At 42.6% G+C, this 12635-nt stretch overlaps 1 protein-coding gene across 2 annotated transcripts in view; it reads left to right on the forward strand.

Moving 5' to 3' along the window:
- The first annotated feature begins 5272 nt into the window (after nt 1-5272).
- The window catches only part of GC (GC vitamin D binding protein), a 37274-nt gene continuing 29911 nt past the window's right edge, over nt 5273-12635 (forward strand). The window contains exon 1 of one of the 2 annotated variants that reach the window (XM_006272209.4): nt 5273-5416. In XM_006272209.4, coding sequence (XP_006272271.2) covers nt 5359-5416 — 58 coding nt within the window. In that variant the 5' untranslated portion in view covers nt 5273-5358. Of the gene's footprint in view, nt 5417-5487; nt 5567-12635 lie in introns of those variants that run through there. The other variant, XM_014607373.3, reaches the window with a different exon arrangement.

Here is a 12635-nt window from a genome sequence, read left to right on the forward strand (position 1 = left end):
CTAAGTGCATAGAAATGTGGCTGTGGCCAGAGGCAGAAGGGTCTTTCATTTGAAGCCCCTTGAATATCCTACACATCCAGAGGGCTGGGGATTAGTGAATGTGACAAGTAGCATCAAGATGCCAAAATGTTTCGTAGCATTGCCTGATAGAATAGGCTTAGGTTTTCTCAGCACTTGCAGCCATCATTTTGAAAACAAAATCATAATCCATTCCACAGCCTAATGAACTGTTAAGCATTCTCCTAGGTTCACAATCATTGTGTGGATCTCTTTTTTTTTTTTTCTAATTTATTTTAACAGACACTTTCAATAGCAATTGTTTTTCCCCTCTAAACACATCAAAGCAGGTGCTAACTGCACAAACATTAGTGCTGAATTAAAATTAAATTCATAAGGAATAGTTACAAAATACATAATATCCATGTTTATACTAAAATAACCTAGCACAGCACTTGAGTTTCAGAAATACAAGGAAATTAGTAGACACACTACCTCCCTGCAGCAACTGCTAGCTCCCCTAAGGATTAAATAGTCTGGGCATCTAGACATGCCCCAGGCAAAAAGCCCTAACTAGATGTTTAAGTTTTGGTGCCATTCTGTTGTTGTTGTTGTTGCTGTTGTTGTAGGGGGGTTTTGTAAGCATCTAGGTTTGTGTGTCTAGGGGTCCAGACCCACCTATGTACCTCCACATCTACAAAGATGATAGGGGATGGAGGGAGATGGGGGGACAATGTCCTCTTCCCAAGGACTCACAGGTTCAGTCTCTCTGGCTAGGGACAAAATTACACATAAACCAGTATAAGTGACCAGAAACCTGTAACACAAAAAAGTTCAGTGCACATAAACCACTTTCAAAGTGGCTTACCCCAGGTTTAAAATAAATCTAGATGGATGTAGTATCAGACTTACCTGATTAAGTTAAATTGGTTTTTTGAACTTTTGTCCCACATCCCCTCCAGCATCAAGTTAACTCATAGTCCCCAGTATCACAGGATACTTTGCACCTTGCCCACAAACCACCCTCCCCCACCCCCACAGAGTGAGCAGGCTAGCTTTGGCCCAAGCTGTCTGCTCCAGTCGAGCAGAGAGGTGTGCCCCCCTCTCAGTTTCTGGCCTGAGCCACTGCAGGCATGTTGTTGCATTTGTGGAATCAAAAGTGAATGTCCATCTACTTGCTTACCCGTTCAATCTACTTACTTAGACAAACCTGCAAAGATTAAATCAATTCAGCCTCAGGTTTTTTGACTGTCTGTACTTAGCCTCTAGGGGCCATAAAGAAAAGAGCTGTAGTGAGAGTGCTGCTAATCTGAGCATGGCTCACACGCCCACACTCAGAGCAGGAACAGATCTGCAAAAAGGAGGTGAAAAAGCAGACCCGGGAAATGTATTATGGGGCCAGAGTGAGAGTTGCAGCACCCTGCTTCCCTCAGGCACTGACACCTCTGAGGGAGAGCAAAAGCTGCTCAGCAGCACATGGCCAGTAGGTAGGTTGCAGAGCAGACCTGTGGACAGCAGCTATAGAAGGAAGGATTCCTGTCTCAGGAAAGCTCCAGGTACCCCTGGGCAGCATGGCTGTCTCTTAACAATGGGGTCTCTCATGGGCATTTCCCTTCTCTGGCCAGTAAGACATCCAACGACATGGATTTGCTATGCAGGACAGGGGCATCTAGGGCAGCCCCTCTGCTAATTCCAGGATCCTTAGCACTCACTGCCAGGCACCAAGCCAGACAGATCCCTCTTTTAGCTCGTAGCACAGACAAGGCATGCTGCTCCAGCACAGCCAGGCAGGCCAGTGCTAAGGGAGGGTGTGCACAGTACTGACTGCCAGGAAACAGCCCCAGTCCGAAAGGCTAGCACCCTGGGTGAAAATGGTGATGGGGGACCATCACACTTCCCAGAAGTACAGCAGGGCAGGAGAATCAGGGGGACAACATGCCAGTATAGAGATGAGTCTCTGCTCAAAAAGTATGGGCTACACAGGCTACCAGCACACATAGCAAGCACACAAGAGTCTGTGCAAAACAAAGCATCCTGCACAAGTCCCTCACAGCCACTTTGACCACTGCAGGTATCTATCCACAGACAAAATGTGTTATATAGACAACTCAGCTGAAGTGGTATTTTCTTGCAGTTTGGGCATCCAGATTTTTAGACAACCAAGCTGCCCCCACTCTTGTCCTCTAATCTGGGCATCTATATTCTGGATGCCCAGTCTCTGAGTACAGCCAGAGGGCTCTCAGGGGCTGCTCAACTCAGCTTCACTGTAAGGTACCTGTTAAAGGGGTTTATAAGCAGGCTTCCCATTCCTGCCCTGGTAATACCCAACATAGCTACACCAGTCTGGCTCCAGCATGCCAGAGATCAAGGCAGGCAGTCCTAGGTCCTGCCTAGTATTCATTTTGCACAAGCTGATGGTGATCAATGACTTCATGGCTGCCCATGTTGAGCAGCTGACAGAGGAGGGAGTCTTTGAGACCCTACTCAAAGAGTAGGACTGCCTGTGGGATGCACTGCAGGAGGAGGTGAATGTTGTTAGGGGCCATAAACACAAGTGGAGTATATTTAAAAAAAAATAACAGAAGCAATGTCACCCCTCTTCACCCCCACCCCCACAGTAGCTCTCCTACATTTGTGGGTTTGGCATATATAAGCAGAAGTTGGTGAGTGTAGTGATAGAAGTCATGATTTAGATATTCTCCCTAACAGGAGTCTAAAGAAGCTGGGAATTGGGAAATGGTCCCTGAGATAGGGAGTAGCTAGTTAGTTAGTTATTTAGAGAGAGAGAGAGTGGGTCTGTAGAGGTTGCCTACTGCTCCACCATTAAATTTTGTGGTTTAGTCCTTCTCATTTGTGTGTGCCTGTGTTTATTAAACCTGATGATCATTACAGTGGGCATGGTGTGTGTGGGCATATCCCTTTCAGGAAGCATGTGGGACTCAATGTAGATATACCCTTAGTATCCACCCTTCTATTTCACTCTGTTTCAGCCCAGTTGCTAGGTCAAAGAAACTTGGAGACTCCTGGATATGTATGCAGGCATATGCCAAGTGAGCCTTCAAAGCCTTTCAGGTTTGCCCAGCACTGGAAACAATGTGTTATAATGGCAGTTCCCCAAAGATCTCTGCAAAGCCACCTCTTACTTTACTTAGGAACAATGACTATTTAAGGTTTTGTTGTGGGAACATGCTCCTCCAGATTTCTTCAGAGTAGCAGAATTGACCTAGGTCAATACTATTGTCAGTGACCTCCAAAAAATAAGGTTTTGACTAGTTGTGGCCATAATGATCCTTTGGCATACCTTTCAAGATGACAGAGTTAGCTGCAGTGTCCTGGGAAATTTCCATTTTGGGGCAAGGTTGTATCTTAAAGGCATTCTGGATCCTCAAGTGGAAGCAGTGTTTTCCCTCCACTGAGCTGTTTAAGGACCAGCTATGCAATGTTTTAGTAGAAACACTGCTGCTTTTGTGTGCAAGAAGTCATAGACTCAAATTGCAGGCTAATTTTAAGAAGAATGCAATGACTAGAGAACTTTCCTGAGTCTTGTGAGATGTGTGTCCAACTCCTCCACTATGTGGCTTTGGGTAAGTCAGTTTGGTCTAAAGCAGCAGGATATTCAGTCATACTGCCAGAGATATAAGCCCCACCCACTCATTCCTGCTTCATGCATTTCAGACCCAGACACCAAGCAGTAAGAACACAGGGCAGTCACCATGGCACCATGCTCAAAACCTGGGTTTCAAGTATGCTTTAGAGCAGTAACTTTGGGTTTCCCCCCTGACATCCTCACCTAATTCATTTCCAGGGTGGGAGTAGGTTGTCAGGCTTATGTCTTCAGCCATGAAGCTGAGCACCCTGCTACCCTGGTATAGAAATACCCTAATTTCTCTGTGCCTCAGTCCATTTCTATACTATGGAGCAATTAGCATTTCTCTACCTTAGAGTGATATTGTGAAGATATATATGCTAAAGATTATGAGATACTTAGACAAAGAGAGTATATTTATATACGGGATGCATAGGTAGATGGAAGTGTCACCATTGACTCCAGAGGTCTTTGGGCAGCATCTTAAATTTGTTTTATAATGTTAAACATAAACTTTACTTATGCCCTAAGTGAGTTGTAGTGTTCTGTGAGCACTTAAGCAACTTACCAGCCAAGATACCATGCTGGCTGTGTTTCAGTGGTGGGCAAAATAACTGTTTGACTTTGTTAAGCACTTGTGTTGAAAGGCATTGTCTACAGGCAACTAACTGGGCATGTCTACATGAGATGCCTTAATGCGCAGTGGACTGTTCTACCACGCATTAGCGCATCCTGGCAAAAACCGTGCTAATCCGCTAATGTGCAGTAGAATGAGTCTACTGCACAGTAAGCCTCACAAAAAAACATATTCATCTTTGCTTACTGGCATTAGCACAGCTACTGCACCTTTATCTAGTACCTCATATTAGAGGTACTAACTTCAATGCACAGTAGCAAAAGTGCATTAATAAGCATGTAGATATGCCCACTGATTACTGAGTCTTTGTAGCAGCTAAATTCTCATGGTAAATTTTGTTTGTTTAAGAAACTGTAACTAAAAAGATGAGCAATAAAAATCCCCCTTTAGAGGAATAGCTTAATAAAATTTTCAGAGGTGTGAGACACAAGTAACTATTAAACTGCTAAAGCTGGCATGCACTCTTAATTTGACTTCTATCCTTCGCTGCTTACCCCTGCTCTTTGGGTAAGAATTATTGTTATATTATTCCTTGTAGGTATACCTGTGCATCCTTCAATTCTCTAACCCTTAGAACTAGTGAGAAAAGAGCTTGCTGTCTTATGGTCTATGCAGCACTTGCAGCCAGCTGTTTTTATGCTCTAATGACACGGTGGTTGACAGTGGGCATCCATCATAACTTCTTCATGTGGTGTTGGGAGGATCAACTAATATCCATACAACACTTCAGATTAATGTTGCTGGGCAATGAAGTGATATGCAGGGTGTAGGCTTCTCCACATGCACCTTTTTTATAGTCCTATTCCATTTTAATTAAAAGCCAGGGAGGAGAAAGAAATTACCAGAATCATATGGCTGGCATCCCAGTCTACAGAGTTAATCATTAAAAATTGCCTTGATTTTGGATATCATCAATGGATGTCTATTTGTATTTGCAAATTGTTTAATTTTTATCTCTGCTAGGCCAAGGATGCTTGCCCTTTGTTTCCATACCTAAATTAATCATTTATCAGATTTTTTTCAGTAATGTGATATAAGTGACAGGATAACCTTTGCAGTGGTACATTTCAGGAAGCAGTTTGCAGAAGGAATACAAGTGATTTAATAATTTCCCCTTTATACCCAGAACAATTACAAAATGAAAGGAGTCCTAGTCCTGCTGCTGGCTTTATCTTTGGGTCATGCTCTACAGAGAGGTAAGATGGCTTACACTGTGTGTTTTTCCTGTGAAATTTTCCATTGTGAAGGCCACATCCAATTCCCCTTGAAATCAAAGGAAATACTTCTTTCAGCTGGAAAGGAAGATGTGGCAGACCCTGAGGTACACATAGGAAATGCATAGAAAGGTAAGCCAGTATTTAATTCTCAAGAACAAGCAGCAATACAAACTTTTACAATTACTCCATTCTATTGATTGACACAGTATCACATCAGTTTGGCATAAAAACAGAAACATTATTGCTTATTAAAAAGTGTTAGTGAACTGCATCTTTAATTGGGCTTTCAGTGTAGTTACATTTCTTACACTAACACAAAGATAGAATGAAAGACAGAAATAGTCTTGGTATGGCTAGAACAAAAAGGGGAATTTTCATCTCAAATTGACTTTAAATACATGGCCAGCGATTGGAAGTGAACTGAACCTATTGGGGCTGTTCATCAGATGGTGTAAATGGGCATAGCTATACTGAAATCAATGGAATAACAAAAGTTTAGCAGTTTATATCAGCTGAGGATCCAGTTATTATGAATTGACAGCAGTTAGACAACATGGCCTAAATGAACATGTTGCCAACTTGCCTATTTATAACATCTACCTAAAACCAAAAAACCACCACCATCAGAATTTCTACCCTTATAAGAAGTGTCAGGCAGGGAAACAAAGGCTTAATTAGGTACAAGGGTTGAGATTGTTATCAAATATGTGGAAATGGTTCCTCCAAATCAGACTGATGCACACCATTGTGTGATATAAAAGAAGAGCTTACAGGACTATGGTTGGTCTGGCTGCACCTGCTCTCTGGAAAAAGAGGAAGACTTATTCAGGGCCCTGTCTCTTGCTGGTGTTGAGGGAGATCATGGTTTCTCTAGGGTTCCAATATAGCATATTTCACTATCATTTGATTTACAAAAATACATTAAACAGGGCAGTGCAAATATACAAAATCTTACTTTGTTCTCTGTTCAACAGGGTTAGATGCAAAGATCCAAAGTTATACCAACAAACTCTGTCAGTTATCACCTCCCCACTTTCATTCCCCAGCCCCCAAAAAAATAGTTTATGAAAGTGAAAATACTGTACAGTCATATTGCACCCAAAACTACTGATAGATGCTATTGCTAATATGACTATTTGGTTTTAATATCTCCCATGGCTGGGCCTCAGTCTCCATATAGCATTTATAACATAGTAATCTGACATGATTACCACCAGGGTTCATCTAATTAACAGTCTCAGGAGGAAGACCAAAATCTGAAAGAACCAAGGTGCCTAAACTGTACCATTCTGCATTTTTCCAAATTTCCCTTCTTCAAACAGTCACTGCTTGCCAGCCTGCACTAATCACCTGAAGTGCCAGTCTTATGATCAGTATATTTACTTGATAGTATTTATATCACGCCCACAAAGAAACAGAAAAGCCATTTAGGGCCAGCCCTGATACTAGCGCCCTTTAAAAGCATACAAGATAGTTGAGTTAAATTCCCAGGGCCAGGGAGTATTTGTGGAGTAAGCAGGCATGGTCCCTGTGGTGCTCAATAGTGAACCTATGAGCTGATCTACAGCAGCAATGAGTTTTGAAGAAAGGAAGTTCCTGTGATACAGAGACTGGAAAGGGAGGGAATTGTCCTGTACAGATACTCTTTCAACAGAAACCCTGTCTACAAACCATGAACTAAATCAGGGACTAAATATAGACATTGGATTTATGACACATTATAACCTGCCTGACATCTGACTCCCCAGGTACCTCTCCACTATTTACCAGCTACATTCATTCCCCTTTCCCCCACCCCCAATCTGTCTCTCACCCGTTGACTCCTCAATTTACATTTTCACAGACTGGGTCTCTTGCATACATACAAGCCTCTGGCTTCTTTACTGTTCATTCCTTCCAGGAGGAGTGCACACACCAACAGCAGATGCTTCCTCAGCCTGACAAAGAGTATTTACACCCGAAAGCTTGCAAAAAAGAATTCTGAGTTGGTCTAATAAAAGAAATCAGATTTACCCAAAGAACCTTGTCTCTCTACAAAGCAAGCATTACTTTCTACTTATGTTTTCCTAAGTCAGTGTCACACCCCTGTTGACGTGAACAGATTTTTTAAATTGCCAGAAAAAGGCAGTTTGTAACCACCTGACTGACATAAGACACAAAGTTGAGATCCTGGCCCTGGCAGGCACTACAGTCACTATAGCAATTTTCACAAAAACTGAGGTGACAATCTTCATATCATGACATCATCCAGCTCAGAACATTTATACCCTGAAATCCAAAGGTTCTCACTAAAACTTCAGATGAAAAAAAATGTTGTTTGTTTGTTGGCTGGCTTTTGGCTTTTTTTTTTTTTTTTGCTTCAGTCTTCAGCTTCTTTGTGCTGATTCTGTGCAGTGTTGAACAGTAGATATGCTTCAGGTCATAAATTGGTAGCTTTCTCAGTGAGAATGATCTCAGCATACAGTTATTATGTTGGGGTACCTACCCTTTTTTTTAAAGCATTGTGGAGTCTTCAAGGAAGAAAGGATCTTCCCCCTAACAATATGGATGCCAAACAAACTACCTCTGTACCCCGGTACCACTAAGGCCCTGCATGAGGGCATGATTTTTCCACAAGTTTCCCAGGCCCTCTTTGCAGTAAGAGAAAGGTCTGTTTTTGAAATATAAGATATTTTAAGACTTAATGAAAGAAGGGCAAGTTGCAGTTTAAACATCTTAGCTGACTGAGTAGACTATATGGAGAAACAAGATATAGACCCACCTTGAACAGACAGTTATGGATCACATGTTAATTCTGCTCACAACAGTAGAAATAGGATCTACAGGATTTTCATTCAGAAACAATGATGATTTCTGAATGGTGCAACCTAAAGTAGCTACTCTTCAGGTGTGCCCCAGATAAACAGTCATACTTTGGAAAATGTTCTTACCCCACTAACAAATGTTGTTTCTTCAAAGAGGATGCTGCTAGTTTAAAGGTGGAAAAATCCATCTGGCAGCCATTCTCTTCCAAACGTGTTCCCTAGTCTCATTTGGCTGGTAAATCGTGTCCATTCCCTCCTATTTGTGTGCTATGACAGAGGGGAATGTAAAAGCCACCACCATGCTTCTCTGTGATTCTTCATTTTACAAAGGGGAAGCATAGGGTGCTAAATCTTGGGGGCAGATAGAGAAAGAAAAGGACAGACAGAGCTGTTAAGATATCCTTGCAGTCTTTTAGGGCCTTAACCCAAGCCCTGATCTCAATGATTTTACTAGGCTTTGGATCAGGTCCTTAGTGATAAGGGGATATTTGTTTGTGTAGCATAACCATGTTGTACAGAATAATCTGACACAGCTATCTGCTTGGTGTGGCTATTTGTCATATAATTTTCTCTGAATCCCATGTCATTTTAGTTAGGCTTTTTACATTCTTATAAAATAAAATGGTATCAATTTTTTTTTAGACTTTGTGGCACTTATTTATGTTTTATTTTGTTTTGTTTTTTAAAAAATTAGAAGTTATTCCAGGACCAAAAGGAATCTTATTTTCCTTTAGTCACATGAGGAGCAAAGTGCTCTAAGAAGTTGTCAATTATGCTCAGAGACAGGGGTAGATCCGGGAAGGGTGGATCCAGGGGCAGTGGTGCAGTTGCACCCCCACTTTGATTCCTGGTCCACTCACAAGTTTAAAACAGACATCCTGGCAGTGGTGGCAGCATTTATATTCAGGCAGCAGTTTGAGGAGTCAATTGACTTCATGGTTTATTATAATCTATATGAATCCTCCTAAACTTTGGCTGGAAATTTTGACTGGGGTGTGCCAATTCTCCTGCTGGGACTTAAACCTAGAGGTTCCTGGCTAGAGGGTCTTGCACCTCCACTTAGGGTCAGACTGATCTCTATATTTGAGGACAGAAAGGAATTTTACCCAACTGTCATATTGGTACAAACTGACCAGGGGGAGAGGGCATTACCTTTCTCTGTTCTGGGGTACGTGGCCCTCTTCATTAGATCCCTTGAGTATATATTAAAAACCTTTTACAGAAGCTGGATGTTGGCTGCCATGGTCATCCTGATTTACCTGTGGCAGGTTAGGGTATTAGGTTTTGTGGTTGTATCAGGGTTGTCTGTGTAGTTTTGTTAATAGGGTTAGACGATGGGATTTTATAAGATGGTTTGGATAGGGATGATGCTGCCTCAAGGAAGGGGTTGGACAAGATGACCTCTGGAAGTCCCTTCCAACCCTACCTTTCTATGATTCTTCTAGGGAAGGAACCTGAGTAAAATTTTCTAAAGCAGCTTAGAAACCTGAATACTCATAAATGCCTAGTTAGGCTGTTTTGAAAATGCAACTTTGGAATGGATTTTGGAGTTAGTTAGGCACCTGGAAATAAGAATAGATACCTACATTTTCCTCTTCCCTTAGGAAAACAGGTTCTTTAAAAAAATCTCATTGCTAAATGACAACGTCTCTTTTGAAAATAGAATTTAGATGCTTTTGAAAAATGTCTCCTATAAGTTTTTCTTGTAAATTTGATTTAGGAACTTTTAAACTGTCCATGAAAATAATGAAATGTTACAGCAGAGTTGCCGGTTTTACACCAGTATTTAACTTCAGGTTGCCAGAGTCCAGCCAACAGGCTTTGTAGCAAAATCATTGCCTCTTTACAAAGATTAACTAAACATTAACAGTTCCTTTGGCGCTTGCTGCAACTACATAAATCACCATGATTTCTTCTGATGTTTAGCAATTCCACTGCACTTCAACATTAATGTCCATTTATTCTGCAAAGTGTTTTGGTAGCAGCATTTATTCAGCTTGCCCTGGAACTTGGTACATAGGTTCTCAATACTGAGTTTTGATGATCGTTTTTGGTTCTAAAGGTTTTTTAAACTGCGTAAGAATCAAAAGTGGTTTAAAAAAAATAAGCAAAACAACAGCGCCCTCTCTTGGTCTTTATTCCACTAGCAGCTGTTTTCCAGGTGTCAATCAAAATCTATACTTCATGGTGTTCTCATAGGCAGGTAAGGTTCTTTAAGTAGATGTGACATCTTTTATTGGACCAACTGAGGAGTTGGAAAAAAGTTTTAGGCAAGCTTTCAGGCGCAGTCACCCTTCTTCAAGCATACGGAGTCTCTGCTGGTCTGAGACTCCAAGGAATAAGAGAAGCTAAAAGTACAGCAGGATGTCAGTGAGAATGTAAATAAGTAGAAATTAGAAAGACAAAAGGTAAAGCAAGTAAGGGAGGGGGAAGAAAGCAGGGGGAGAAAGGCAAAAGGGAGACATATAACAGTGATAGGAAACAAGGTAGAAAAGAGGCTGGCTGTGAAAAAGGAAGTAGCTGGAGATCAGGAAAACATGAATGAGAGAAGCTAAAAGTGTGACAGGATTTCAGTGAAAATATAATAGGTAGAAATTAGAAAGACAAAAGGCAAAGCAGGGAAAGGATAGTGAAGAAAGCGGGTTGGGGGGACAAAGGGAAACACTACAGTGGTAATAATACAACATTAAAAAGAAGCTTTCAGTGAAGAGGGAAATAGTTGGAAATCAGGCAGATAAAGGGCAGAAAAGTAAGGGAGGGGAGGAAAGAAAAGGTGGGGGAAAGGAAAATGAAAGAGGTCAGGTCTGGCAGGTACCTAGTGAATCAGATACCAGGCAGGTTGTAATGTGTCATAAATCCAATGTCTATATTGAGTCCACAATTTTTTGTGTTTGGTTTCTCCTACGTATTTTCCATCAGGGCGTTTGGTGCACTGGATGAGATATATTCCATTTCTGGAGGTGCAGCTGTAAGATCCAGGGATGCTGATGGCTCTTTTGTGGGGTGTAGTTATTGTAGGGGTGGTGGAGATGTGTTGGCAGGTTTTGCATTTCTTGTCCTGTCATGGTCTAGATCGATTGGGTGTGGTTTGGGTCTGGGAGTTTGCTTCTGGTGATCAGGTTAGCAAGGTTCAGAGCTAGCTTAATGGCTAGGATGGGTGGTTCTGGAAAAATCTCTTTAAGAATGGGATCTTCTTCTAGTGCGGGTTGCAATTGTTTGAGGATTTTCCATGTAGGTTCCAGAGAAGGGTGATATGTGACACCCCCAGTTTGTTCCCCAACCAGCTCTAAGCTCATGGGGCTGAGCAGGGAACAGGCTTTCCACACGCTACCTTGCGCGTAGGGCAGGGGCTGGGACCTGACCTGGTCAGGGGCAGGTTCCATCCCCGTGCCCCGATTAGGTGCATGAAGCCCAGAGCTTGGGAAGAACTGCAGGGGTGGGGTAGGTCCCAGCCCCCTAGCCCAATCCACCCATGGGGCAGCTAGCAGCAAGCTAGCTACTAGCTATCCTACTGGTGGATTGAAGTTGAGGGCTGGGACCTGCCCCTCCCCTGAAGCTCTTTCCAAGTCCCCTGCCCCTGCTTCCGCAGCAGGCATCCCCCAGGGGCAGAGTGTAATGTACCAGCCCAGGCCAGGAGACAGCTGTCTCCTGGCCTAGTGTCCCTTGCTAGCCTCTAGGCTAGCACTAAGTGGGAGCCTAGAGCTCCCCCTGGTGGTGGTGGCATGGGGCCATTGAAGGGCTTCAGGAGTGCTACCATTAGCAGTAAGTTTGCTCCCACATCTCTGCACATGTAGATGCCCACCTGGGAGCATTTACTCTCAACTAGTTTACTCGCAAGTAAACAGATCCCAGATCAAATGCATGTGTAGATGCATCCAGTGAGAGAGAGAACCACTAGTTATTCACCATTCACAAAACGTCACATGGAATAGGGGTGGCCAAATAGCACAGGTAGAGTCCGTGTGTAGTACGTGGCAGACCAGGGAGGGGATACGCAATACAGCAGCAGATAGAGCAGGGAACAAAAAACAGAGCACAGCAGAACAGGCATGGAAAACAGGTCAGGGAGCAGAAAGCTGGGCAACAGGCAGGGGGAAGGGGTAGGAGTGGCATTTGGGGAGGTTGTGGGGCTAATTTGTGGCATGCCTGTCAAAAAGGTTGGCCCTCACTGATATAGAAAAACTAAGAAATAAATAAACAAACTAATGCATGCTTCCTTTGCCAGCCATTGACTCATCTCCCATGTAAGATTCATACAGGGACAGCATAAAATGTGTTGTTTTATAGAGCACATATGAGTGATCACTCTCCCATGTCAGGACCATCTCTCTACATCACTTATATTTTCTCTATTCCTCAGGCCTCTAGAACAGCAATAAATCCTATATGCCTTC

Source organism: Alligator mississippiensis, chromosome 2 (assembly GCF_030867095.1).
Source record: "Alligator mississippiensis isolate rAllMis1 chromosome 2, rAllMis1, whole genome shotgun sequence".
Lineage (NCBI taxonomy): Eukaryota > Metazoa > Chordata > Crocodylia > Alligatoridae > Alligator > Alligator mississippiensis.